Source organism: Lipophrys pholis (assembly GCF_963383615.2).
Source record: "Lipophrys pholis genome assembly, chromosome: 13".
In the NCBI taxonomy this organism is placed as follows: Eukaryota; Metazoa; Chordata; class Actinopteri; order Blenniiformes; family Blenniidae; genus Lipophrys; species Lipophrys pholis.
The window spans coordinates 14,565,602-14,593,596 of NC_137632.1; the positions used below are offsets into that span (position 1 = coordinate 14,565,602).

Below are 27,995 nucleotides of genomic sequence, written 5' to 3' on the forward strand. Positions count from 1 at the left end.
GAAGGTAAAAAAGCTGTAAAGTTAGATATTTATTTATTTTCTCTTTTTTTACTAAAAGCAAAAACAAAACCACTTCTTATCAGACTATCATTAATAAAACTAAACTCTTGCGATCTCATGATGAAATTTTAGAAGAAGCACTTGCTTATCTGCTGAAATAATCTTTGATGCTCTTTTTGTTCGGGCTTTGTACGACCATATTGGTGCCTTCAGTGTCTTCAGGTGGAGAGTCCTCCCAGTCGTTGGCAGCCTCCATTAAAACTGCTTCATCTATATCATCATCGGCACAGAAAGAGCTCTGGAACATCTCCATGATGCTCCTTTGGTTTGAGGCCTGAATACATACAAATAACAATCATTACTTTAGGCTGATCGTTGATGTAGTGGTTAGCATATCAACAATGTTGTGCGTTCCAAGTCTGAACCAGGCGGTTCTGTGAGGAGTTTTACTCCCTCTGCACGCCTCTCCAATACTCCAATACCAGCACTCCAATAATTACAGCTCGTAATCCCTCTCAAATCAAGTGCATAAAAATATGTGTTAAACCATTTCTTAAAAATGTTGAAGCAAAAAGCTTCTCTAATATGAGCTGTCAGATTGTTCTAAGCCATTAAACCTTTCTGCATTTAGTCTGTGGGCAGTTCTGGAGCGGACCAGCTCCTCAGACAAGTATGAGTGTGTAAAAACAAATAGTGCTTTTAAAAAATGGATTAATGAACTCAATTCTGTGAGGATTGTAGTTCAGCATAGCAAAATAAAGTCTTATTCAAATGAAGGAATAACTTTCATTTCTATATAAAATATATTGGTACTCTCATTTGTTGAAAACAGCATTATTATGGTGAGTTTACCTTGGAGTGGAAACTGGCATTCACAGCATTATCGGAGAGGTTTGACTCAGACAGGCCCACTTGCTCCAGGACGTTCATTTTTAACTGGATCATTGGCCTGTAACATTTCACAAATACATCATTACAACAGCTAAATTCCTTGTTTGTCACAATATGCATATTCGTCAGCCTGCACTAGCTCGCCGCCCCCTGCTGCTTCAGTTTCGGATCAGTGGACTACAAATTTGCTAAAGAATGCATGAGATTGATGAAGATGGGAGGAAATAGCCTGAAACGCCATAACAATCCCCACAGTCGTACATTACTTCCACCTAATTGAGACATACCACAGGTGATCATCAGCAGTTCCCTTGGCAACCAGGTAGTGAATGTTCACATTGCTGGTTTGTCCAATGCGGTGAACCCTGTCCTCCGCCTGAATGAGAACCTGCAGAGAGAATAATCGTTTTCTTTAAAGCAGTGTGGAGAGAGGAAAAAAAAGAGCATTAGCAGTTTCACTTTATTACAAAAATATTTCCTGCCTTCATTCAGCTGCAGTGACTCATAAAAGGTCGAAGACTGCTCGAGAGAAATATCAATAAAATGGAAAGTCATTATTCAAGCGTATAATTCAGCTGCTGAAAGCTGAATTTAAAGTACTATCAAGTTTCCTCCTCGAACTGAAGCTGTGGGAACCCTCACAGATTTCACTTTATATAGGACAGCCCGCTACTTGGTTCTCATTGAATCCTATGCATTCTCTGGATTTGTCCCTTTTGACAGCCACCCCAGTTTTACAACTAATAACTCTTAAACTGGAGACCGGGTGAATGTAAACATCGATTTAACATGAGAGTTTTTAGTCGTAACCTACCACAATTAGGTTACGATTGTGGTAGAAATAAAGCAAAAATAAAAACAAGCTGCAGAGTGGCATTCTCTATGTAGCATCTCGACACAAAGACAGTCCGATCACGTTCCCAAACACCGCAAACATCATCAGCATTTCATTTTTTGGCAATGATGAATATAAGTTCACTTGTCTCACACTGAAGTCTGAAGAGTTAAGAAATAAATATCAGACTCCACAGTGGCAGCTTTACTCATATTTTTCATTTGAAGTCAATTTATAGCTTGAGTAGAAATGGATTGCCTGGATTTTTAGAGAAAAAATTGAAAAGCACTACAGAGCGCTTTGAGCCTGATAGTAGAGATGTGGTGCTCAAATCAAATTGAAATATAAACAGTTAATTCAGATGGCGGGGATAAAAATATGGTCCAAGATGGTGCGGTCAGAGCTTCCTTTTACTCACCCCGGGATTCCAGAAGAGCTCGGCAAAGATCACCAGGTCCGCAGCATGGAGGGTGAGACCCATGTTGGCTGCTGTGATCGACAGCACGGCCACACAAGTCTGAGCCGAGTACTGAAACTTCTCACACAGCTGCTGTCGCTCAGCTGAAGGAGTGGCTCCATCTATACGGATGAAATTCACGTTCTGTTGGGGACAAATAAAGAGCAAATGTATTAATAATAAGCAAACTCACACTCTTGTGTCGATGGAGCTAAATACACACAGTGTGATCACTATGGCCAATATGGCTGGAAAATATTAGATTGATTCCATTTATCTTGCACAGTGCCTGATGGTCACAAGGAGAAGATCCCAGCTGACTGCGTGAAGGCAGGGCAAACACTGATCCGGTCACCAGGTCAACGTCATCGCAGTACAAACACAAAGAGAGAAAGTCCCACGTAGTCACGTTCACCAATTTAGAGTCACCAAATATCCTACATTATGTAGGTTATTTAGGGTATGGAGTGTCATCGTCAGAAGAAACTCTAAATATGGATTAGTTATCTTTAAGGCCACATGATGGTGTAGTTTTTGGCACTCTCTCTTTATAGTGAGACTGGTGCTGGTCTGAGTCCGAGCCGGGACTTCCGTGTGGAGTTTGCATGTTCTATCTGTGCTTGGGTGTGTTGTGTTGTTGTTTCTTCTCACAGTTCAACAACATGCGTGAAATTAATTGGTGACATGAAGGTGTGAAAATAAGTTTGTGACTGTCCTTTCGCACGTATTCAGCAAGGATCAGCTCAAGATGTATGGATGGAAATTCTCAAAGCAGCTTTATTGATGATTGTATTTTTTCCCCTACGCTCTACAGCTAGTTGTAAATGTTTAATTCCTCCCTTTTTTTTTTTTTTTTTTTTTTACATCCTCAAGCATAAAACCTGATGCTTAATGGCTTCTCTCTCTCATTCAAACACATAGCTACAATTACTCTGCATCGGGCCATGATCTTCTAAAAAACCCCGACCGATGCTTAAAACTGTCCTTGGACGCCTCTCAGACGGTGCAGTTTTGCCATTTCTACTTCAAAACAAGCTGCTTATGCTAAATAACATGAAACACAGTGGAGAGTATTGGATGTTTTTACTCATAATTAGACACGCAGCAAAATCACTTATATTGAAAGGAAAATATTGATTTCATTCACATTCAGCTCATTTTGAAAGTACTGGACAGCTGTTTTGTGTATAAATGTAACCTCTTGTTACGCTGCAGAATCATCGTATGATGTTGACAAACCTGTTGAGTTTTTTTTTTATTAAATTAAATTATAGGTTCTGCTACACAACAAATCAACACACTCATTAATCAACTCACTACTTAATGCATCAAGTAGTAGTAGTAGTAGTAGTAGTAGTGAGCTTCGGTGTGTTCAGACCAGCCCACGTGTTCCCTGCAGCGACTGACGCAGCTCACATCACTGACTTTAACACCCACAGAAGTTCTCGTTTGGGTTTCTGGTTGTAAAAGTCAAAACGCTTTCTCTAATGTCCCACTTACAATCATTTCCATAAACAGTCCTTTGTGCTGAGTCACGTCGGTACGTCTCTTACCTTCTTGCCCAGCTCGCTGCTGATGTGATCCAACACTAACTTATGATGAGCAAACACGAGGAACTTCTCCCTCCCACACTCCAGCATGTCCGTGATGTACTCCCTGACAGGGACAGAACAAACTACCGTGAAGCCCAACCGTTTCTAAGAAAGACATTTAACTGCTTTAGTGGGAAGTCTTTAGGTTGTCCTAAATGCGGGGCAATCACAAAGCCTCAACAAAAGATTTTGTTTCATTTCATGATTTAATCTCAGTGCTCATCAAACCTAAACTCATTAGACGTCTGCGACCATTAGACGGCCTGTACTTACATAATGGCTTGCAGCTTGGCATCGGCTGTGTGGTTATAGAAAACAAGCAGGGCTTCCTTCTCTTCCATTTTCTGAAATAGATATAGGGAACAGAGCATGATAACAACTGACAGGAGACTCTGTTTGATGATTTGATAAGACTGCCATTACTCAGAGGAGCAGCAGCGTGATTACAGACAATCAAGCTCAGCAAACCACTCCCACCGTGTACACACACACACACTGCTGAAATGAGGCTGAGATGGAGTAGTCTGGCTCTTTTAAAGTGTGTCTGTAATATTTGATACTATAATATATGAGGTCTCACACCTTCTTTTGATATAAAGTTTGCAAATGTACGTTAAAAGAAAGGTAGGGAAAACAAACAAGTCCTGGAGTGAGTTTTTGTTTGCTCACATCAAATTAGTAACACAACACACTATTGTGACGGGTTTTCTTCCCCAGGAGTTTTTGAAATTTGCAAATTTGCATGTGTAATCCCAAAATTTGCAAAAAATTTATTTCAGGTTACTCTAAACCTATAATTCTGATTTGTGTACTTCACTTAATTACCTGATAGCATATGTTTATCACTGCTGGTCTGCCTTTGAGATACATTAAAAAAAGGGTAGGGTATTGATCATTTTCTTGCACCATCATAATCTTAATTTTAGCAGTTGGCTGTTTTGGCCAATTGATTTTGTAGAAGGGAATAAGAAAATGTGTAATCTCTAACATTTGCATTTCAATATTGACTTTCATTCAAGTGAACTGGAATACACAAGTGTGCAAATAACGCATAAGCCTTACATTACGATTTCCCTGGGAAAGCTGCTTGGCTGCAGCCGAGAGTGCAGCCTTTGTGCGAGGACTCATGGCGTCTATGGTGATCGTGACCACCTTGCGCTGTTTCGCGGGAAGCTGTGAGAGGACGTCAGACTTGAGACGGCGTAACATCAGACACTCCTCCAACAACAGCTTCAACTCTGCCAGATTGGAGGAGCCAGAGTAGTCCCAGCCCCAGGTCATCTGTGAATGAGAGGAGCAGCAGAGGGCAATTAATAAAACAGGAGGGCGGAATGGGATTTAATGGGTAGACCATTAAAGTCGGACATTTTCTATTTAGAAAGAGTATCAATATTAAGGTGCTTTTTTAATCATATGCTATTATTTTCTTTAATTATAGCCAAACTCTGACTGAAGAGAATCCTCTCACTAAAGTTGAACATTTCTCAAGGGCAATCGTGACCAAATTCTCGATAAATTGGACATTTTAGTCATGTTGTTCCCTTTTAATCACATTTAAATGAACTTTGGGCTCAAATTTTTTCCAAATCAAGAACGTGCCCAATTTGAGTTATAAATGGTCATAGATGCTTTGCTTTAATGTGGCCTCACACTTTGATAAGTTTGCTCATGAACCCAGTGGGAACAAATGTGGAGAATAAACCCGCTGCAATGAGCAACTGACTACCAGACCACGAGACCTTGATATCCTGTGCGTGAAACCTCAAGAAGGATACGAGGAGAACAGCAGCAACGGAGGTATCAATGCATAGGGTGAAGAGCAAAAGACAACCCTCACCTGCTGCAGCAATTGTACATCATTTGAAAGAATGGAATTGCTCTGCTTGACATGCCTGTTGCGTTTGTGGCTTCGGAGACGATTTTGCAGCAGCTTCTTCTCCCCCACACCATCAGAAATATGAACTCCCTCAGAAATCCCCTTCCTCCTCACAGTGAAAACGGGCTTTTTTTCACATGTGAAAAGATGTGCTTTGTTCAGTGAAGTTTGTTGTTTGCACTGGGAAATGTCTGCAGGAAGACTGCTGCACCAGCTGTTTTTCTTATACTTCGGTTTTTCTCTTAGGGTTTGTTCAGTTTTTTGGAAATGTGTTTTTGTGCATATATTTTCACATCAATCATCAATAACATAAACACTGACGTGTGTTGTGATCACTTCATCATTGTACCTGGTTGGACATTGCAGGCCGTGGGGAAACATTGTCCTCAAAGTTGACGTGTCAGAAGCAAGAAATTGAGCACAAGGACATGAGATAGTTTTACAAACGCAATATTATGATGCCGAGATGAGAAGAGGTCAGAGTAGCTCCTGAGGAGCGATCCTGGTCTGCAGTGGTCAGCATCACTCAGAAATGGGCAAAGAAACCAACAGCTGTGAACAGGAGGCGAGATCTTGAGTGGAGTCCATGCATCGATAAGTCCTGGCTGTTTTGGCAGCAAAAGGGGGGCCGGCTCAAAATTAGACAGAAGCCATAATATCATGACTGATCAGTGTGGTAGAATTTACTCAAACAAAACGTGTCTTCATATTTATCACCGTATTAACCACATCATTCAGTGAATGTATTCGCTGGTTACTAAAGTGTTGACTAGAGTAGATTGGTTTTTATCATTACTTCCATCAAATGTTGTTTTTACAAGAATGATGAGCTCAGATTCTAGAAGGTGTTGTTGTTCATCGCTTCACGCACAAGCCAGAACTGACATTGACCGTACGACACATTGGCGTAGGTTGGATGTTTTGCTGGAAACAAAGTAGAAAATACGTATGGTGTTGTGTTTGCGCTGAGTTTTAAAGAATAGCCAATGAGCCAATACCAGATACAACCAACCACTGAAGAGATGACACCAAATCATCGGACAGCATTAACATCAACACAGGCTGTGATGAACAAAGGGACAAAATGGTGGCTAAGACCACTGAATTTGAATAGTTTTCTACCTGCCCGAGGAACCAGGCTCAGAGTTTATTGATTTCCTTCTGCTGAAAAGACAATAAACTCTGTTGCGTCAGATCCCGTTATCCTCCAGTGTATTATTCGGCATCCAGTGTGGGATCTTTTTGAACCGTTTAAAAATGACTCACTTGACTTGCAATATAGAGTTCACAATTGCCTTTGAAAAATAATTAAAGCATTGCTTTTGTTAGTTAAGAAAAACAAATCTACTTTAAGGAGAAGTAATTGGGAATGAAGCAATAGGAGATAAAATAGATTTAGCTGTCATCTTAAAAGTAAACATTGTGGAACAGTGTCGACTGCACTAATTATAATTTTCTTCTTCTATTGTGTTCCCATCAGCAAGTGTACACACTGCCTCTGAAAAGCGTCAAACTATATAATCTAAATAGAGCACATAATCTCCTCGTATTAGCCGTGGTGCCCCGGAATCACAGTCAATTACCACGACACAGCATTAAGCATCGCTGTTACATTTTCTTTTGGCTTAACAAACCTGTTTCGCATCGCAATAACGCGTCCCAAACTCATGGAAGCGAGGGAAGAGCGTCGGTCTGACTGCCAGAATCTGAGTGTAGAGCTCCGAGGGTCTGGACATGGCAGGGGTCCCAGACAGAAGGATCACTCTCTTCGCTGCCTGAGGATGGAAAAACAACTCGGATCAATGAGTGCAGCCAACAGGGCAAGAAATTAAATTCTCACTGTGAGCCACATGTTGGAAGTCTTTATGGGTATGTGCTCGCTGTCAGTGTTCATATGTTCGACATACATGGGTTCTCTCTATACAAAGACATGAAATCTCATCAGTACCTGTGGGAATGATTAAAAAAGATTATTCAAATGTACTCCGAGTCACAAGACTCCACTGTAATTATGTATTTCACTCATCAGTAATACTGTCCAGTTTAATTACATGAATATTCACCACTTGAAAAGGGTGTTTCATTTATTTTTGGGTTTAGTTTGATCACATGTATAAAATGTTAACATCAGAATAGGTTAGTCTCAGTCTTGGTGGCATTTTGCTTCTATTTGCAAAAGTTACACTTATAGTTTTCACAACTTTGTTGATTCGTACTGAGAAAGAAATCCTGGAAACCCTGACAGCCCTGCGCAAGACAAAATAATGAATGAAAATAAAACGAAGTACCTTCAGCAGAGGCAGCGCAGCTTTACAACGAGCAGTCTTCATATTCTTCAGAAAGTGAGATTCATCCTGCAGAGAATGACCATCAACGTATCATTTCAATCAGTTTAACAAGCTCAAATAAAAGATGAATACTTTTTTTTTTTTTTAAACAAAATCCTAGTACATAGAAAAGACAAATACTGGAATAAGAGCTGACCATGATGAGAACGTTGAAGGGGTTTCCCGGCTGCTGTTTATCCATCCTGCTCAGCAGGTCGTAGCTGACGATGCTGATCAGTCCAGACCTCAGGTTGTCTTTAGCCTTCACCACCACATTGATGCTGTCCGGACTCAAGGAGGGGAGCCAGCGCCTGAAAGCCTAAAATCAGAGCTCATGTTCGATGAAGACTTCTACAAAACACAGCAGGGCAACGGTGCTGTTTTTAATTTACATTCTGTTACGACTCAGAATATGCAGATGTCTGAAATTAATGGCCGCTTTGCAGCTACTTATCACTTTCTAATTGATACTGAGCACTGCAACAGAGTTCACATTTAAAAACAATAACATGTAGAAATATGTAGCCCTGCTGTTTCTGCCCATTGACTCACTCACTTGTCAGCTATATTTAATAGTCTACACTGTAGACTCTACAGTTTAAATTCCCTTTGCTCATATGCTTTGCTGTAAATGTCTACTAAAACAGTGTGAATCAGAGCAAAGGCACATAAAGCCCTATCCCACAAGCGAACTTTAACTGAACCATCGTCTGCGACTTCGGCTCCCGTATAAAGGACTGAGTTTGATCTCAGATAACTATTTTTAGAGCAGGCTTTTCTTATCATGTCAAAAGACAAAGGGCCAAGCAAAGTCTGGAAATGCAGCTGGAAGTTAAATAAAGAATCGATGCAACATGAGGTGAGACGGAGTGAAAGACCCGGAGATGAACTCTCAGTACTGAAAATGTCAGAAAGAAACTCCATCGTGCTTCTACATGACGGTACAGAAGGACGATACAAAGTGTTTTTTACAATATTTTAATGAGCAGTTATTTTGACTGATCATTTGCATTTATACAAATTAGCCATAACATTATGACCACTGACAAGTGAAGTTGAAAGTTACGGATAATCTCTTTACCATGGTGCCTGATAGTAGTTGGAATTTATTAAGCAGTGAGTAAACAATCGTTGATGTGTTAGAAGCAGAATAAATAAGGATTAACGTGAGCTTGGCAAGGGTTAAAATTTTGATCGAGCATCTCTAAAACTGCAGTGGCTGTGGCGTGTTCTTAGTCTGCAGAGGTCAACATCTATCAGAAGTGGTCCAAGGAAGAAAAATGAGCGAAGTGGTAACAGACGCCTGAGCATTCCAACAACGAGCTACTGCAGCTCAGACTGCTGAAGAACTTAATCCTGGTTCTGATAGCGAGGAGTCAGAATACAACATTCTGTAGTAGGAGGGTGGTCATGATGCAATGACTGATGGCTATATACATGTCAGTATCTTAAATCATTATATTATATTATACGTATAATCAAATATCAGTGAATTATCATGATATAGTAAATATGGTAAATATTGCGGAGAAGTAGTTAATCTTCTTGCCTCAGAGAGAAAATGCCCCAGATTAGAGTTTGGGTTGGTCTTGAGAGCCTTTCTATGTTGAGTTTGCATGTTCTCCTTGTAAATGCACAGGTTTACATCAGGTAGAACTGTTTCCTCTGACAGTTAGTGTTTTATGGCAAAATTTGTGTCTTCCCGCACTGAATATCCATCAATGGATGGATAGTAAAATAAATGAAGAAATATGAGTCAATTATGGAAGTATAATTGAATTTTTTAAATATACTATAAATCAAATATTAGTCATTGTTGGATTGCTGGCCAGGAAAAAAGTAATATGATAACTTATAAAATTACATTTTACAATTCAGTTCATATATAAATGATCAACATTTACTCTAAATTAGAATTTGGTGTTGTTGACACCTTTTTTTTTTTCTTCAAAACATTCATTCTATCAGAAAGAATGTATTCAAATTAGTCAAAGATAGAATTGAACAAATCAGCCAAAAAATACAGCAAACTTTAACTTCCATCTTCACTCACTGCTTCACAAGTTATCAAGTACACCCATGAGACCCGAAATGGAAACATTAAATTGAGTGCTGCCATTTTTTCTGCAGAAGATAAAGTACTGAAGAGAGCAAGCAGTCCACAGGGAGAGGCTTTAACATTCCTCAAAGGCAGAGAGCTTGAAGCAGAAATCAGCATTATAATATGGAGGGCAGGGATTTGGTCAAAGGCGACTGTGAGGACATCCCTCAGACAGAGCCTGCTGACTCGAGTCACAACGCCACCACTCAACTGATACAAGGTGATTTGCCTCCCAAGTAATGAGCTCGATGTATTTTCTGAGCACAAATAACAGCTTGCTGAATGTTTTGTTTTACCTCAGCCCAGGTGAAGCGCACAGAGGAGGGTGCCACCACTAATAAAGGCCACTCGTTCCTGTAGTAAGCTGCTATACAGATGGCCTGCACCGTCTTCCCCAAGCCCATGTCGTCAGCCAGGAGGAGGCGGCCTTGTTTAGACACTGCAAAGCTACAGACAGGACAGAAAGCAATAATCCTATTATAAAAGCACGGCCTTTTTGATCCACACATTTAGTTTCATTAAGACGGCACAAATATTGGCTTAATAGGACAAGTTTGATTTAATTTGCTCAAACTGAGTAAACTGCATCTACATAACTGTCTCCTGTTATTGACTAATGTGCTGCACGTGGCAGAAAGAGTTCTAATAGCTGCCCAAAGGCACCTACTTGACTCCCTCCCTCTGGAAGGGCATGAGGCTGCGGGTTAGCGTGGGGTCGATGCTAGAGAGGTCTGCCTCAGGGACGTCTAAAGACCTGGCTTCAGTCCCATCAAACCTGGCAGAGAAAGCCTGGATTACAGCCCTGGGCAGAGGCTCCACCTCCACTGCTGCTATCCCACCAAGGAGCTCCACTGGGTGTGGAACACAGTGCGGTTAAACAGGATGGTAAATGTAACACAAGAAACACAACGATAGGCAAAACAGATGAAGCGAGTGCTCTTACTGAGGTTCTTGTAATCCTCAAAAGAAAAAGTCCACTTTCTCGTTTTCATGTCTGCAAAAACCAGAAACAAAATAAGACTTATGAGAGTCACATATAACAATAGCCTCAAGAAAACAAAAACTATAACAGGAGGGTACATTTACCATAGCTCTTCGTTGGCATTCGCTTAAACGCTGCAATGACATCAACGTGGTAACCCACGTCAACCTCAAACTTTGTGTGAGACACCACGGTGCACTGGCCCTGCAAAATGGCTCCAGGTTTCTGCCAGCCGTTACACAGCTTCAGCAGCGCCGCAACAGCCGCACCGTCACGAGGTCGGCTGGAAGCTGTCGTAACGTCGATAGCCTCCATACCCTCCAGAGGCCTTAAATACACAGAGGCAATGCCCGCTGCCTCCTCCACTGCAACACAAGGTCAAAAAGACAAACACAGTTCATCACAGCAGCATGGCTATTTCATCAGCCAATTGCTGGAAGTATTTGACATACTTAGAGGCCGATAATCCTCCAGGCTAAAGTTCCACATTTTTGTCGCGGGGTCTAAGGCAGAAAAAAAATAATCAAGAGGGGGGAGCAGGTAGTGAGATCAACATGGGACAAAAACATGAATACACAAATGTTTGAATTAGCAATCTTATCTAAAAAGCTGAAATTGACTATAATCAAGATTAATGTAACGGATTGTTAAATAGCAGTTTGCTTCTTTTTTTAACCATGATGTGCTCCACAACACATCCTTCATTTGTCTTGAAAGCTATTCTGGGTATGTGCGGGGATGCACTCATAAAACCCACAGCTTCAGAACACAATGCAGTACATACACAAAAACCTTTATATAGGAATTTGTTGAGAAATGATAAAGAGGACTTTATGTATAATGAAGGTTGTTTGCTTGGTATGATGTGCACAAGCTTGTTGAGAAACTTGTTGGAAGTTTGACATCCTGTGAGTGTTAATTTTAAAGACCAAGTCCAATTTTAATGTCTGAAACACTGCAAGTATAATATCTTTGCTTGTGTAAGTAAACCAATAACAATAAAAAATTATTCTAATTTTAAATTATACATAGTTATCAAGTGAGCCAGTAATGTTTTGAAACAGTATGCATTACATTTGCTAGAACTTACCATAGTTCTTTGAGGGGATGGATTTGAATACAGCAATAAGTTCTGCATGGTAGCCCACTTCTACTCTAAATCGGCCCTCTGTGTGAAGCACACACTTCCCTCGCACAGAGATGGCGGGCTTTTTTGCAGGTACAGCATGCAGAGTCGCAGAGTTTGGGGGAAGTCGTGCCACAGGACTTTGGGCAGGTGTACTTGTTTGCTTATAGAAGGAGGCGACTGCTCCTCGACCGCTGCTGGAGATAGGGGTTGGCTTGGATTCAACCGTCTTGATGCTGACGCCTCCACCAACAGACAAGCCGGAGGTGTCCAGATGTTTATTTGTCTGCACAAGAGGGTCAATGGCTTGTATCTACAAAGATATGTGGCACAAAACATTACAGATACACCCCTCCACATGACAAGATTTCCATTTTAGCCTTTGGTCTCACCTGTCTAGCAGAAGCAGAGTTATTGAATCCATTGGCAGTGACACAAAGCTGCTGCTGACTGGGCTGATCACTGTGTCTACTGAGACTCTGTGGGGTTTTCTTGAAAGGTGGAACAAAACGTTTTGGTGGGTGATGCGATGTCTCCCTTTGGTGACTGGAGGCAGCAAGATGAGTCGAAGAGCTCTGTGTGGGAAGCTGGGCTTGCACTGCAGCGCTGCTGGAGCCTGCTGAGGTCTGTTTGTTGGTGGTGCTGCTCTGTCCAAGTCTCTGGGCTCTTCTTTCTAAAGCTCTCCGTCTGTTCTCTTCAATCTTTTGCTTCTGATCTGCAGTCAGCTGATTGGACATATTTAGCGAAGTTCAGATGACTAACAACTCGATCTGAGCTGGAAAGCACATTTATTGTACTTTAAAGTTGAGGACGCATGAGGTCCTATCACTGAGCTGCACTGCTGCTAGCGGCAGCAGCTAACGAGGCTAATCTGCTCGACATTCAAACGTAGCGACAGAAAAAAAACCCGCAGGAACACGGAGGAGTCACAAACTGAGCGACGACTCGTCCAGGTCGGAGAGGAAGGCTCGGTCGTGTGGGCTGAGGACTCCAGTCTGTGTGATAATTTTTCGTTACTTCACAACTTTCCGAACCAACTGTCGCGCAGGAAGTGACGTAGGTAAACAAGTTGTCATGTGCAGGCGGCAGTTGCCAGGGTGATGTAGGAAGATGGAAATAAATAAACTAATAAGTTTGACTGTAAAACAAGAGAGATAATTGCCAGGATAAGTTTGTAAAAACATGCAAAAGGGAACAGTTATATGAGAGTTGTTTTTTTAATTTGCCCCAGATTGTATTATTACAATTGGTTTTGTATTGAGATTGTAGCCATTTTCACTAGTAATTGTTTGTTTATGTGAAAATATAGATATTTTCATCATATATACTCTGCGCCACAACTAAGAAAGAATTTAAAGTTTAAATTTAAAGGTTATGATAACACTATTTTGCCAGTTCACTCATAAACCAAAAAGAGTTTGACACCTTGCCTTAGAACAAAAAGTGTTTTGTCACAATTTGTTAGGAATGTTTTGTGCTCAATGCTAAGTAAGAAATCTAAGAGATGTCAACAGAAATAATTAAAAATCTGACAACATGTTAACACGGTCATTGAGAGTGTGTTTGCATGCTTACATTTAGATGAAAACAAATGTTTTATTATTTTAGATTTGTCACACAATGAATTTTATTTGTTTTGATCAAATCAACTGACAACAAGAAGACAAAGACAAGTCCAGTAGAAGTAAATCTGCAGATAATTGACATAAAATGTTGTGATCACCCATGTAAGTCACTCTGCTAAAATAAATAATATTTGTAAAATCAATATTATTGATCAATTTTCTATGCACAAGGAAATCTACTGGAAATGCTTTTGTTTTAATTGCTCTCGCTTACAAATTACAAAGTTACTTTTTTTTCTTCATAATTAAGATAAGATATGTAAATTGTTAGAAAGAATATTTCTCGTGAAAATAGCCAAAGGCCATCATATTAAGTGACTTCATGCCAACTTGATTTAATTAGTTTGGTTTATTGCTTGATTGTTTATTTTGTTTAACTGAAAAGCAAGTGAATGAATGAGTAAATAAATAAAAATGGAAATGCTTCATGTGGATTAATTTTGCGTCAGTAACTGTTTAAAGTCTCCAAGGACAAATAGTCCTTATGTTGTTCCTTCTGATACTTAAACATACATGCAATCATACTGACAAGACTTAAAATGAATACATTGAAAGACAGCTCAAGGTTTCATCTCACTTCACCAGATCTCACAGAAGAGCTTGTGATCAGGTTTTGGCTTGATGACAGTTCATTCAGGTTTGTTGGTGAAAGCAAACATCTAAAACAAGCATGGCAAATGTTAGATCGGTTGTGGGATTCTATTTGTTTAAGCAAGCACAGAGAGACTCAGTGTGTTGTTCGTCACTGCGCAAAGGTCCACAATCAGTGTGAAGTGTCATTAATCAAAACACATTTCTGAGAGGAACTGGGCTTTTTCAGATCTGCTCAGTACTACCTCTGACACTACTATTTTATACAACAATTGTGCTTTGGGTTAGATTTTCTCCAAGCCTAAAATGATGGGCTGTCTCGGTTGATTTATGTTCCGTAGCTATTTAATCAGGCACCACTGTGCACCTGAGATACGGTGTAGGGGCAATCACTTGCAATTACTGGCAAAATTAGAAAGCCAGCAGGAGTGACAGAGAGCTCCCAGTTTATTTGTCATTTTTCTGTTGGCAGTCCATTAAATGCCCACCTCGTAGCTTCCAGCTTGACCGCAGTACTTACGTAAATGCTACTAAAAAAGCACCAGGTCTCGGAGTTACGCCACATGTGTATTCATTTCAATCATTCAGCCAAGCTGCACTGCCAATGGGTTCTGCTCCCTCTCAATCTATTTATTTCAAACTTGTAATCAAAAATATTCACTGAAATGATTTACTTTAGTACAAGTATGAAATATCATGCGGATTTAAAATACTAATTTAAACCTGTGCCCAGGGAAAACTACTATTAACTAAATGTCAACAATCATTTTTGTCTGAATCTTGCAAAGCTACAATAAGCTACACAATTTCATTGAGATAAGATTAGCTCAACCTTTGAGCTACTTCAAGTACAATTTAAGTAACACCTCAATTGTGGTGTTGTTGTTAATGTTCACCCCAAAAAAGGTTTGATTTTTAAAATGTTAAAAAATGGACATTAATTACGAGAAATTTTGCTAATGCTGATAATTGATAATTGACAGATGATAGATGAGCTGTTTACTACAATGGGAGAGCAAATAACCAATTCAACCTTTTTAATCGAATCCAGATGCCTGGCCATATACTGACACCATATTCTAATACATATGATTTAATATGGACTTGGCCCTCTTTTTGCACCCATAACAACTTCCATTGTTCTTGGAAGGCTTTCAACAACATTCCAGACAGTTTCTGTGAAAATCCATGCTCATTCATCCTGTAGAGCATTTATGAGTCACGGATGTTGAACAAGTAGGGCTGGCTCACGATTTCGCTTCCAGTTCATCCTAAAGGTGCTCCATGAGGTTGAGGCCAGAGCTCTGTACAAGCCTTTATATACCCTGCTTTGTGAGCGAGGGTGCAGCATGTTCAAATTGAAAAGGGTCTTCCTCAAACGTGGGCACAAAATATTAAACATAGCAATGTCTTAAAATGTTACACCTTTAGACAGGGGTCCGACAGAAACACCCACACCCAATACTTAACAGGTGTGGCCAAATACTTTTGTGTATATGTTCAAAGCACATATTTATACAAAACTTGTCATGGCAATTTGTTTGAGAACCACTCAGGCCTAACCTGTGCAGTGTACGCACTCCTGATCACGTTGCAAGAGGTACGGCTTTTCTCCTGACAATTTGGTTTCCTTCAACACTCCAAAAACATACACTTGAGGTTAGTTAATGACCCTAAATGGCCCGTGTGTGTGGTCATCTGTCTATGTGTGCAGTGACCTGTTCAGATTGTATCCTGCCCTCGCCCATAGTTAGCTGAGACTGGTTTCAGTGCCCTGCGGCACTGAACATGATGAATCTGTTCAGAAAATGGATGGATGGATTTACAGAAATGACACCATGGCAGTTTGTTTGGCGACCACACAGACCTTACCAATGTAGTGTGGTAGTAAGCATTCTCGCACTCACTGGACAAATGATGCATTGCTATTCTCCAGGTACTTTGGTTTCCACCCAAAGTGTAAAACATGAACATGAGGTTAATTGGTGACAATAAATTGACCACTGGTGTGAGTGTTTGTATATGTGCCTGTGTTTTCCCTGTGCAATGGTGGCCTGTCCAGGGTTAATCTTGCCTTCATCTACTCTGTATAATTGTTGTGTTCTTCTTTCGATCAATAAACTTATTTGGCTATAAAAAACAGATGAATTTGTTCGAATATTGTTTCAAAAGTGTGTGATTCTCAGGTGTGGAATGCTGATTATTTTGTAGAATACACTGCTCCTCAAAAACAAATACTTCTAAATACACTGTTACCTCATTACGACTACAGGTAATCCCATTTGTAATTCATTACGTTCACCTGTGTTGTTGTTGCTTTTTTTCTTTAATAGTGAGATGTAGAACTCGTTTTTTTAAATTGAGGGAGCAGCATCGGTGTCACTTCTAACTGATGTGTCCTTGCATCCTTTAAAAAGAAAACGCGCAATGAGGTGTTCCTGTGCATTAGTCTCCGTCCAGGTCGGAGTAATGAGTTGGCTGCTTGCATCACGGTGCGGTGCTGACGTGCGGCGTCTGGGAGCTGTCCCAGGAATCATGGTGCTGAAGCTGCAGCACCGACTCAGCAGCCAATGATCGCAGGACGATCCGGGCCGATACGGATGCTTTCACCCGGAGCAGGACGGTCCGACGATCTTGTTGGATTTTCTCGTACGGATGTAAAAACCTGCAGCCCGTCAGTCGGACGCCGGGATGCAATAATTGGGGACGGAGGCTGCACAGAGACTCACCAGCGACCTGCAGTCTGGCTGAAAATCCACGGGAAGAAAAAATCTCCAAACTGTGAATCGTGTAGAAACCGGCGGGTAGCTCGCCAGGTAAGACAGATTTTTTTTCTTCCTCGCGCCATCGATTGACTTCAATTGATCCGAAAGCCTTTCAAGACGTCGACAGCCATCGGAGCTGTGCTGATTTAGAATGTGGGATTTGGTTGATGTTGATATTGTTGTTATTGTTTTTTTTTTTTTTGGTGGAAGGTTTGAATTTTAAGACTGAGGGCTGACATTTTGTTTTCTAGTCTATCTCAGTTGATTGTACCCAAGGCGGGTTTGATTCTGGGTTTGTGCACTCGTCGTGAATCTGGAGGGGAAAGCCTGTCTAGATAGTTTATGTTGTACAGAGCAGATAGACTATTAAGGCCATGAAATGACAGGACATGAGTGAACGGGCCATAGGCTTATTACTTGAATGCTTATTCCCATCAGTCTAATATTTGACTTTCTTCTTTTAGCTCTTTCATTCATTGAACTTAATGGCTTCAGACACTTGTTTGCATCGATGGGATTTATCAGCCTTTTGCATTTGCATCCTCCTGGGAAGACAATAAAGAAGAGAAAATTAGGAATATAACACAATAAAAGACTAAGAGGCAGGTGAAACCCCCCCCCCAAAAAAACCGAGGCTGGAAAACGCACCTCTTGCCCCCACTTTCCCATCCCACGACTTGTGAAGAGGTGTTTTCTTATGCCGGGGACACATCCAGCAGCACACACTGCTTTCTTCCAGCACCTTTGCATGGTGCTGTGAGTTTCTGTCCGGAGACAGCCCGATGCTGCGCAGCCAGGGCATGCTGAAGAGCCGCTGCTGCGTCCTGCTTGGTGACCTGAGGGTGCTCCTGCTCGGGCCACCGGCACCTCCGACACCGCTGCCTCCGCTGACCCCCATGAGCGGCCAAGCGTCGGAAAGCCATGAAACAGGCGTGATCGTCCCAGACAACAACAACACGCTGACGCGGAGCCACCAGCACGCAGCGGACCGGAGCGCCCCGCCTGAGACGGGGACCGGCGGGCCGCCGGTCGCAGAGAGATCGGTGGCGGGATGGGTGGATGCTGCAGAGCTGTCGGCGGCCCTGCGCGGCTGTAGCAGCTCGTCTGATGACTGCTCAAAGGGCAAACTGGAGGAGAGGTTCTCCCTCACCAGCTACACGGAAAGTGGCTTCAGGACGCCTGTCTGCAGGATCTGCTTCCAAGGACCAGAACACGTGAGTCAAGAAAAAAAAAAAAAAAAATCTGCATTTAGATTAAAAGTAGGCGTCCATGCATGCACGTTCATCTGCTATTTAAATTAGTAATCACTTCCTCACACCTTATAGCTCATAAAATACTGACATCTCATGGTGCAAATCATTTCTCCATTGAACATTTGTTAACTTCAGCAACAAGTAATTCAACCTTAAGATCGTCAGGTGCTGAAAATTCTCTACTACATTGAGGCGTGAACCGGTCAAGCGCAGAAAAAAATCCTTGTGTGTTCTGGCACCGTCTGAATGGGGATCCCACTGCCTGCTTCACTCACCCCATTGTGTGGTTTAAAAAGACAGCTATAGCAGGCGGTGGGTGGATAATGAAAGATCTTGTCCCTATGGCTGAGAAGTGTGGAGGATACACTGAGATGCAATAACAACTCATAGCAAAACTCTGTGAATTTACATCGAGGCATTTTAATCATGAAAAAAATAACTAATAATATCTCTCACTCTGCTGGTTGCACACACTACCAGGAAAGTGAAAAAACTAAACAAAACATGTAGAACAGAAGGGAAGAGTCTTCAGGTTAATCGCACTGTGTGCCTCCGCCTTTAGGGCCATATTGATGATAATGTCACACTACATCAATCAGAAGCAGAAAATGTGGTGGAAGATGGGGAGAATAAATAATATTAAATCATAACTGAGAAGCACTTGGCAATTTGCAGACACATTAGTTACACTGTTTGACAGAGCTTTTTAGAGCACACCTATGAATATGTCACATCTCGCCAATTGGTAATAGAGGTTAGGAAGTTATTAAGAAAAAAAAATATTTTAAGAAGCAAAATAACACAGGTGTGGAACAAAACTTTATATCTGACAGTATGCACGCACAGTGGCTTTTCTTTTACCAAACGAGCCCGTTTACTGTATCATTTCATGGTCTTTGCACAGTGTATCGCCGATAATCTATCTGTGTTTCATCAACTAATTACTCCAAGAGCAATTTTGTGCACCATTCCACCTCTGAGCACACACTTTGTAATTATTAGTGACGTGAGGTCGAGTTATAAGATTGGAAGACAAGGCATCATCCATTTTTTTCTTCCCTAAACTCCACGCATAGTCAATCTCCTCTGCGGTGCATACAAAGTACTGCCTTCAAAATGTTCTGTATTTCCCATGGACTCCTCCAACACAGCTCATTAATGCTTCCTTGAGACGCTGCAGCAAGTCAATAACACTTGATTTCATGCTGCCTTATCATTATGCAAGTTTTTATCTTTCGCCTTCCTCTCTTTTCACCGCCGTCTCTGAGTTGTTGGTTTGGGTCAAGTCCAGATATGGATCTGCTGAGGTGTAAATGGGTACAAGGAGAATGAGGCTCCATTTGAAAAGAGAGATGAGTGGACTGTCTGCGTGTCACTGTGTGATACAGGCAGTGGGGACATTAGTTATCCTCTATTCTCCCTCAGCCTCCAGGATGTCACATAGACCAAGGCAGCCACTATCTGATCTGACAATCCACCTCCAAAACACTTCCATCCCCAAGGCTGAGATAGTCAAGACAGAGTAAAGAAGGGAACGAAAGACATAGCATTCCTCAAGCATCCCAATAGAAAAGGGCCTTGAGTGTCCGTGAGAGGCATCTCCTGAAAAACGATTGTACTCTGATTTAATATGACACCTACCAATGTAATAAGTCTGTGTAATCGAATTCCTGTCAGTATGTTCGGTGCCATTTTCTTTGAGGTGAAATTCAGAGGTGTTTTTCTGTTATTAAGGATAGTCCTTTTCTTCACAAATGGTCATGATACTCAAAGGTTCATGTCTGATTTTAAAATTCAAATTTTTTTTTTACGTAATAACACCTCTTCTTACCTTTTCATGAAGCAATCCTTTCAGAAAGCTGTGAGTTAAATCAAAAAGGAGTCACAATAGTATGAAATTCCCTCTCTGGGATAGTACCTCTTCTCCCGAGCTCATCAATGCAACACTGCCTACAGAAACAACGTAGAATATTTCATATAATTTGATGGTAACAGTCTTGAAAGGAAAATATTACTTCATAGCCATTATGTGGGTGAGACAAATGATTCAATCAATTCATAACCCTTTCAAATCCATATACATAAATAAATATAAATTATGGCATGCCGTTCAATAGATCTTTGAAAGGTGAGTTCTTTGATAAGATAGTCTTGAAAAATGAAAACTGAAACCAATCAAGGGAGACCACTTTGGCTGGAGACACAATCTACAATACAATGAGCAGCCAGACCAATACCAGACATAAATTCAACTCTTTAAACTCAATACCTCGGGTTATTCATCTACTCTTTAATAAGCAGCCAACTCGAGACATATTTCAATCCATTATCAGTTCTATTTCACGAAAGGTCAGTCAGAAGCTTTGCAGAGCGCTCTGGCTTGCTTCTACAGAGCATTTACTTTACTCAGGCTTCTGCTTTCAGCCCTAATCTTAACACCATCACTCAAAGAGCTGGTAATTTCTCTGCTGCATCCTGGGATCCTAAAGACCTACAGCAAATAACAATGTAGCGCACAAACTTATGAAAGATATTTTAAAATAATATGAAATGAAAAATTAAGGATTTTATTCTATGCGTAAGGGAACGTGATGCCACAAACCTTTAGACGCTGCTGTGCTCTTTGCAGCCATTGCTTCTGCTGTCTTTTCTTTACCTTCGCTTTATGCTGACACTAAATCTTTGCCGCTTAAAAAAAAGTGCTATTTCCCTTCGGAATCACAGATTTTTAGCAGAACACACCTAATGCACTTGCAAAGTGTGTTCGTCTGACGCACAATGAGAAGCCTCCTGGGGTCAAATTAACATCCGTCTTTCTGTATGGATCCTCAGTATCGAGTCGCTACGCTTTCTGTGTGCCATCCTGTGCAGTGTGGCTGCTCTACCATTAGTCTGGAATCGGATATAAAGAAGTTGTATAAACACATCAAATCTTTTAACTTTGCTGAACTCCAGGTGCTGTAAATTCATAAGCCTAAATTAGAAACTCTGGTTTCATTCATTTTTCTTTGGAGAGGCATTAACTGCCACTGCAGGCCCAGTAATTCCCCTAAAATGTGCAATGAGCGGAAAACCTCCATATATGTTTTTTATGAGTAGCCATTATAAGTAAATAAATCAAAATTATATGACTTTCTTTTAATGAACTACTTTTCCCACTAACTTGTTGAATATAGTCTAAACAAGTAGATATAAAGATGTTTTTCAGATGATTGCAATACTGCTCATTTTCTCAGGAGAAATTCTGGCGGCGGGACCGTTATCGGTCATTGTTCAAATTAATTTTTATTCAGAGACACTTTATTATTCCCCAATTTCTTGGAAATGGACAAAGTTTTACAGTACCGTACACTGAGGTCTTCTAGGATAATGCAACTCAAAGAAATGGAAAAAAAAAACACCCAAATTGATCTGACATCTTCTTATCACAATGTTAATGTTGTGTTTTTTAAGTGATTCTAGCTGTTTGATCAACAAAAGGACATTTAGTTATCACTTTCACTATGCGTGGGCTATGGTGCCACACTTGTTATCAGTCTCTCTTGCTCTCCCTCCAGTCTCAGTTGTATTGGAGTGATCTAGGTTTCAGCTCTTGGCTGCAATCAGGCCAGTCACAGTGAGCGGCCTGAGTCCCACTGGACACGACAGAAGTGTTCTGGTGCTCCTGCCAATACACTCCCACCCTGGCCATCTGTAGATGGGCCTTTTCTCCACTAATTTCCCATTATTCCTCTCTTCTCTTCAACCGGGGTGCTGCTCCGTCTGTCATAGATGTTCGTACAGAAATGAAACGGAGAAATAATTTGGAAATCTACCGTGTTTTATTATTAAACTGTTTTGGGTTTCCTTTGCAGTCTCTTGGCACTTTGTAGACACGGGGGGGGGGGGGGGGGGGGGGGGGGGGGGGGGGATGCTGATTTAACAATGCCAGAGAAATGCAACTCCACTGATTAGAGAGGAGAGATTACTTGCAGCAGCTGGGGTTAGCTAATTTATATCTTTTCATTCCCTACCGGCTTTTTGTTCAGTCCCGCTAAGGTTTGAACATCCACACCAGAAAGCCCTGCGATAAATTTTACAGATCCAAGTTTCTCGAGTGTGGGTCAGGACCTTAAAAGGGTGGCTGGCTTACATTAAGAGGGTCATCATCAATATCCAATATGACAAGATTAGTAATATATTTTAATGAGCTTGGGGCCCAGGGTGAGAGATTATAAAAGTCTCATCTGTTCCTCAGGCTGAATACGGCTTTAGAGAAGCTGCTGGTTAAGAAACTGACTTTGCACATATTACTGCTAAGTGAAAACCTTTTGATGCCAAATTTAGTAAACGTCATAGTTTCTCTTCATTTCAAGGATTTAAGAGACTTATAAGATATGGGACGAAAAACGGATGTTTTGGTTTTATGATATCTTGTTGCACCCAGCCGGATAGGTTGGAAACATGATGGAACGACTAAAAATAAGGCTGCTGAATCTCTGCACCTTCATTTGACAGCAATGATGTTTTCAGCAATAATTGTTGGTTGTTTGAGTGTTTTGGAGTTTACATGTGAACTCTACCTCTTCAAAAACTGAGGCGCTGAACCAAAGTGTCGTGTTTTATTTTCGCTCCTGTAAGCCGACTCTTCGGGATATGGTCTAGTGCCAGAGTTTAAACAGGCAACGGGAGCACCATTATTCGGCTCTTCAATGTGTCACCATGCGGCTGTCACTCTGCTGACAGGGCGAATTTGAAATGCTCTCAGGTGTACTAACATCCCGACTGACTGAGTCAAAAAAACATCAAGCTACAATGACCGGTGTGTCATGACTTCCTTCTTTTGACAATATCTGTACCAAATGTCAAAACCTGTTCAAAACTGTCCAGTGGATATCAGAGAAATGTCAGGAAACAAGGTATTGATTTTAAATTGAATTTTAAGGTACAAACATTAGGAAGGCAACGAGAAGACGAGAGACACGGGGGTGAAGAAAAGTAAAAGTGAGGATTAAGTGTTGCCTTTGACGCTCCATTCTGGTCTGAAGTCACCATTTTAACAATTATGATAATAATATAATATTTATGTATATATAACAGCTTTATTTATTTTGGGAGCTGCAGTGTGACTTTAGTGCAGTATTTTACAGCTTTGTTGGGGCTGCTTGCTCTGTCACCAAAGCTCCAGTGACTAATCTTGTCACAACCGTACTAGCAATCAAGCTTTTTTTTTTTCCTGTCAGCTCGGTGTAAAGCAATGTTTGCATTTCACACCTGAACTGCTTCTTTATTGTAATAGCTCTGCACGTTGTTGCCCGTTAGGTGTGAGTTTCCTGTGCAGGCTCACCTATTGTGCCCCCCAAAAAAACACTCAGAAAACCACAAAGTTAGCACAAGCGAGACAAAAAAATATGTATTTTGTACTTGACAATATGTGGTATTATTGCAGCGCGTAGTATGATCAAAGAGCTTTCAGCTAGTTAATGATGCTGACTCAGAAGTTTCTACTTGCAGCATCAACCTTTTAGGCTCCAATCAAGCACAACAAGTCAGATAATGACGATTTAAATTTCTATCGAGACAGCAGTCCTCATTGAGTTTTCTGTGTGCACTCTATAACAAAAAAAATAAAATAAAGTATGTATTTAATGTGGAGAAATGATAAATGATGCCTTTCTGAAGTGGCAGTTATTGACTGTGTGTCTTTTCTGCAGGGGGAACTCCTGAGCCCTTGTCGGTGCAGTGGGTCAGTACGCTGCACCCACCAGCCCTGCCTGATCAAATGGATCAGTGAGAGAGGCTCCTGGGCCTGCGAGCTCTGCTATTACAAATATCAGGTCATTGCCATCAGCACCAAAAACCCACTGCAGGTAAGCCGGATACGTAAAGGGAAGAAGCTTAGAAGGAAAATAGATTTGATCACAAGATTTGATCATAGTCTGAGAAAAATACAACTAAGATTGATGCTTGAATTATTGTAGGTTCTTGAAAAACGTGTCAAACTGAGGCCAAGCTGAAAAACTGTAAACACACAAAATTGCATGCTTTTGTATACACTCAAAAGAATAACCCATCTCCTCTGGGAGCCAAAAACAGTCCTTAAAGATCATGTATTAGCTGCAGCTCTAGTTGTGCTCTGATGATGTACTGAAAAATCCAGGAAAAAAATAATAAAATTTTTTTGAATGTTGGAACAGAGAGACGGCAGGAAAAGCTTTTCCACCGCTTTTAAACTTTGGTCCTCCGTTTGGGTGCTTCGTGAGTAAGCACAGATAGTTTTTGTGAAGATAATTGAGGTGCTAAAACTGTTTGGGAGTTTATTTACCCACAGTCAATAATGCGTGATGCTTCATTTTGTTGGAATAGATGATAAAGTAAGCCATTAGTGGGACCATGTTAACATATTTTCTCTGGTTTATTTCAGTTCATGCTTGTATCCTGTGATGGCTTTTATTTGTTTCTGTTTTGACATTATTTTGGCCTTTGCAGGTATTCAGAAAAGTCAACACAAAAAAAAGGAAACTAAACATCAGGCTGTTCTGTCTTTCTCTTTTGCAGTGGCAAGCCATCTCCCTGACAGTGATAGAGAAAGTGCAGATAGCAGCGGCCATCTTGGGCTCCCTCTTCCTGATGGCCAGTATCTCTTGGCTTGTGTGGTCGTCCTTTAGCCCCTCGGCTCGCTGGCAGCGCCAAGATCTACTCTTCCAGATCTGCTATGGCATGTATGGCTTCATGGATGTCGTTTGCATCGGTGAGATCCCGACCTCACCTCACCAATGCTCAAACATTTATAATTCTTCTTAAATGAGTCGGCGCTTGTCATGGCTAAGACTAATATTGAGTGTTTCCAGTCTTTTAGCATGAATCAGATCAATTCAGCAGGCAAAATGTCAAAACTGTTCAGCTGACTCTGTAATTATACCTTGTCGGCTTTCATCAAGTAATTATTAATACATGAAGAGTTTACACGATTGACAATCAATGCACTTAATCTATATGACCCAGTCAGTGGCATCTCATCAATAGAAAGTATATGGTGTGAATGTGTTGATCCTGATCATACACATGATTGCTTGACCAGTCTTTGTCAATATTTGTCTTGAGCACAGCAAATGGATTACAGTTGCTGAACTACATTAGCATCGACTGAAGTGCTTCTCATTGGATGCATTAAATGCATATCAGTCCATAATAAAACCCTCCAGATGAAGCAACTTTGAAGAATGGGCGCAGAAAGCACAAAAGAGAGAGAAATGATAATAACAATTATAAGTTGACTAAGGCATAAGAAACAAGTTTGGGAATTTGTGTGGGTGTCCAAATTGAAACTTACAGCATCTGTTTCAAGCTTGTTGTCCTCTGCTGCTCATGGACCCACAGATGACTGTGTGATGGCGTCTCACATTAGGAAAACTCTGAGTGCGACTGCAGCAGACAGCAGGGTGAGAAGAAGAGGAGATTGATTGTCTCCGGTTTGGTGGCGAGCATCGACTGTGGAGTCATTAACGGTGCACTTTACAGAGATTAACTTGTCACCTGGTGGACGTAAAAGAGCGCAAAGACCTGACTTTCACTTATCCACAAAGTTAGAGGCAGGAAAAAAAGCAGAGTTCAGGAAAGTTGAAATGATTTTATCAATAAAGTCTGACTGCTACCTCATTTTATGGCTCAGCCCAAGGAGAACGCTATGCTGCAAATGTAATGAAATACTTTATTAATTACGGTTGTTTCACTGTTTCACATCCTCCACTCAACTTTTTTCAGCCACATGCAAAAGTAGGTTTTAAATGAGTGATTAGACAGTTGAGGTGATTTTCTATGAAAATCTCTGCAACTGTGTTGCTAAATGTTTTCATTCACGATCAGGAGATATGCTCAAATTGATTTACAGATGCAGGAGGCCTTCTTACTTTAAAAATGTGTTTTATGGGACTTTTCATAAACACTCAAGACCTTATGAATGCATACCCCTACTCCATAGTGCAAAACTATTATTAGATAAGATGTATATGATATTGATAAATAATCCATCCATCTTCTATATTGCTTTAACCAAGCTGCATTTGATTGCAGCTGACTTTGGGTCCTGGGCAGGTCACCAGTTTATCACAGGGCAAATACAAAGAGACGGACAAACGCACACACTTGCATTTACACCTGGGGGCAATATAAACTGACCAGTTACCCTAAAATGCATGTTTGTGGACTGTGGAAGGGAATGGTTGTATTCATGCAGAGGAAGAACATTCAGTCTCCACAATGAAAAGGCTTGAGATATAAAGTATATTCTAGTTGTGAGGCGGGACTTGTAACCACAACATCACTGTACAGACCAATATGAAATCTGTAATGAGGATTTGATACTAAAATGGTAACCTATTGTACAACAAGAAACAATGCATGCTATAGTTTCCTTTAGATTATTTTAATAATAAAAAGAAAAAAAAACTTAGAAACAAAGTCTGTGTTTGAGCATCTGTTTGTTCCAGATTGATTTCAATTTTCCAGATACTGAGTTCAATGAGCATGAATCAATAGGCAATTCTGAAATGTCATAACATATTATTGAACAACCCCAAAGAACCGATGCATCTTGTTTGCTAACTTAAATCCTGAAATGATGAGGTTCACTGCATCATAAGTTGCTCCCTGTCTCCACAGGAATAAAGATCTTATCTATGGTTTATGTATTACTGCTTAAAAAAATGAGTTTTTTTTTTTTTTTTGGTCTCATACTTCCTGCAGGCCTGAACACAGTGAGCCAAACACTGCAGAGATATAGATCACTTTGTGGTGTCATTAAAGTGCTGCCACACGCTGACACTGTCTAACTGATGCTCTGATCTCCGCAGCACTAATTGTCCACGAGGGACCTTCGGTGTTTCGCATCTTCCATCGCTGGCAGGCCGTGAACCAGCAGTGGAAGGTCCTGAACTATGATAAGTCCATGGACAGCGATGACCTGAAGAACACCACTGTAGACAGAACTCTGACTCAGCCCAGCCAGGGCTACCAGACTGGGATAGGAGTATCCACCTCCACCTCTTCACTGATGGTGGTGGCCTCCACGGCTGCTGGCTCCACTTCTACGACTGTGGTGACAGCCGCAGGAGGACTGGGGGCGCACATGGACCCCAGCGGCGGCAGCGCAGTGCCGGACCAACACTGTCCTTACAACATCCTCCACCTCCTCAGCCACCTGAGGCAGCCGGAGGTCCGCAGCCAACCCAGCAATAGCACAAGAGAGCTGGTCATGAGAGTCACCACAGTCTGAGGAGTCAGTTGAGGCCTTATCTCACACGGAGGTGAAGGATTTATGAACCAGCTGACAGTTAACAAAGAGAGAAAAAAAAGCCGTATCTTAACTGCACTGGATTAATACCATGTTCTTGTTTGTTTCAAAATGCATCTCTGATGTCCTTACATTGATTGAATAAAATTCAAAATTGTGTAATTTGCAGAGTTGGTTGGAAGATAATTATTTTGAGTCTGCGTGTCATGAGTAGTATGTGCATGGATGTATACTACTCCCAAAAAGTATTTTACATTAATACAGAGTATAGCACCAAGTCAGTTCATCTTCTGGGATATTGAG

At 41.0% G+C, this 27,995-nt stretch overlaps 2 protein-coding genes across 2 annotated transcripts; one reads left to right on the forward strand and one right to left on the reverse strand.

Moving 5' to 3' along the window:
* Nucleotides 1-16: 16 nt before the first annotated feature.
* On the reverse strand, nucleotides 17-13,235 carry smarcal1 (SWI/SNF related, matrix associated, actin dependent regulator of chromatin, subfamily a-like 1). Its single transcript, XM_080477825.1, has 17 exons — nucleotides 12,580-13,235; nucleotides 12,152-12,500; nucleotides 11,514-11,564; nucleotides 11,166-11,426; nucleotides 11,023-11,073; nucleotides 10,747-10,930; nucleotides 10,376-10,526; nucleotides 8,136-8,297; nucleotides 7,940-8,005; nucleotides 7,286-7,426; nucleotides 4,838-5,056; nucleotides 4,049-4,119; nucleotides 3,737-3,839; nucleotides 2,145-2,327; nucleotides 1,179-1,279; nucleotides 853-949; nucleotides 17-334 (listed from the first exon to the last, which is right to left on the reverse strand). The coding sequence occupies exons 1-17, from the start codon at nucleotides 12,922-12,924 to the stop codon at nucleotides 146-148; spliced, it is 2,724 nt and encodes a 907-aa protein (XP_080333951.1). The 5' UTR covers nucleotides 12,925-13,235; the 3' UTR covers nucleotides 17-145.
* Nucleotides 13,236-16,922: 3,687 nt separating this feature from the next.
* On the forward strand, nucleotides 16,923-27,859 carry LOC308119155 (E3 ubiquitin-protein ligase MARCHF4-like). Its single transcript, XM_080479001.1, has 5 exons — nucleotides 16,923-17,219; nucleotides 17,633-18,382; nucleotides 24,115-24,270; nucleotides 24,959-25,151; nucleotides 27,253-27,859. Exons 2-5 carry the CDS (start codon nucleotides 17,951-17,953, stop codon nucleotides 27,672-27,674), a joined length of 1,203 nt encoding a protein of 400 aa, XP_080335127.1. The 5' UTR covers nucleotides 16,923-17,219; nucleotides 17,633-17,950; the 3' UTR covers nucleotides 27,675-27,859.
* Nucleotides 27,860-27,995: the final 136 nt, after the last annotated feature.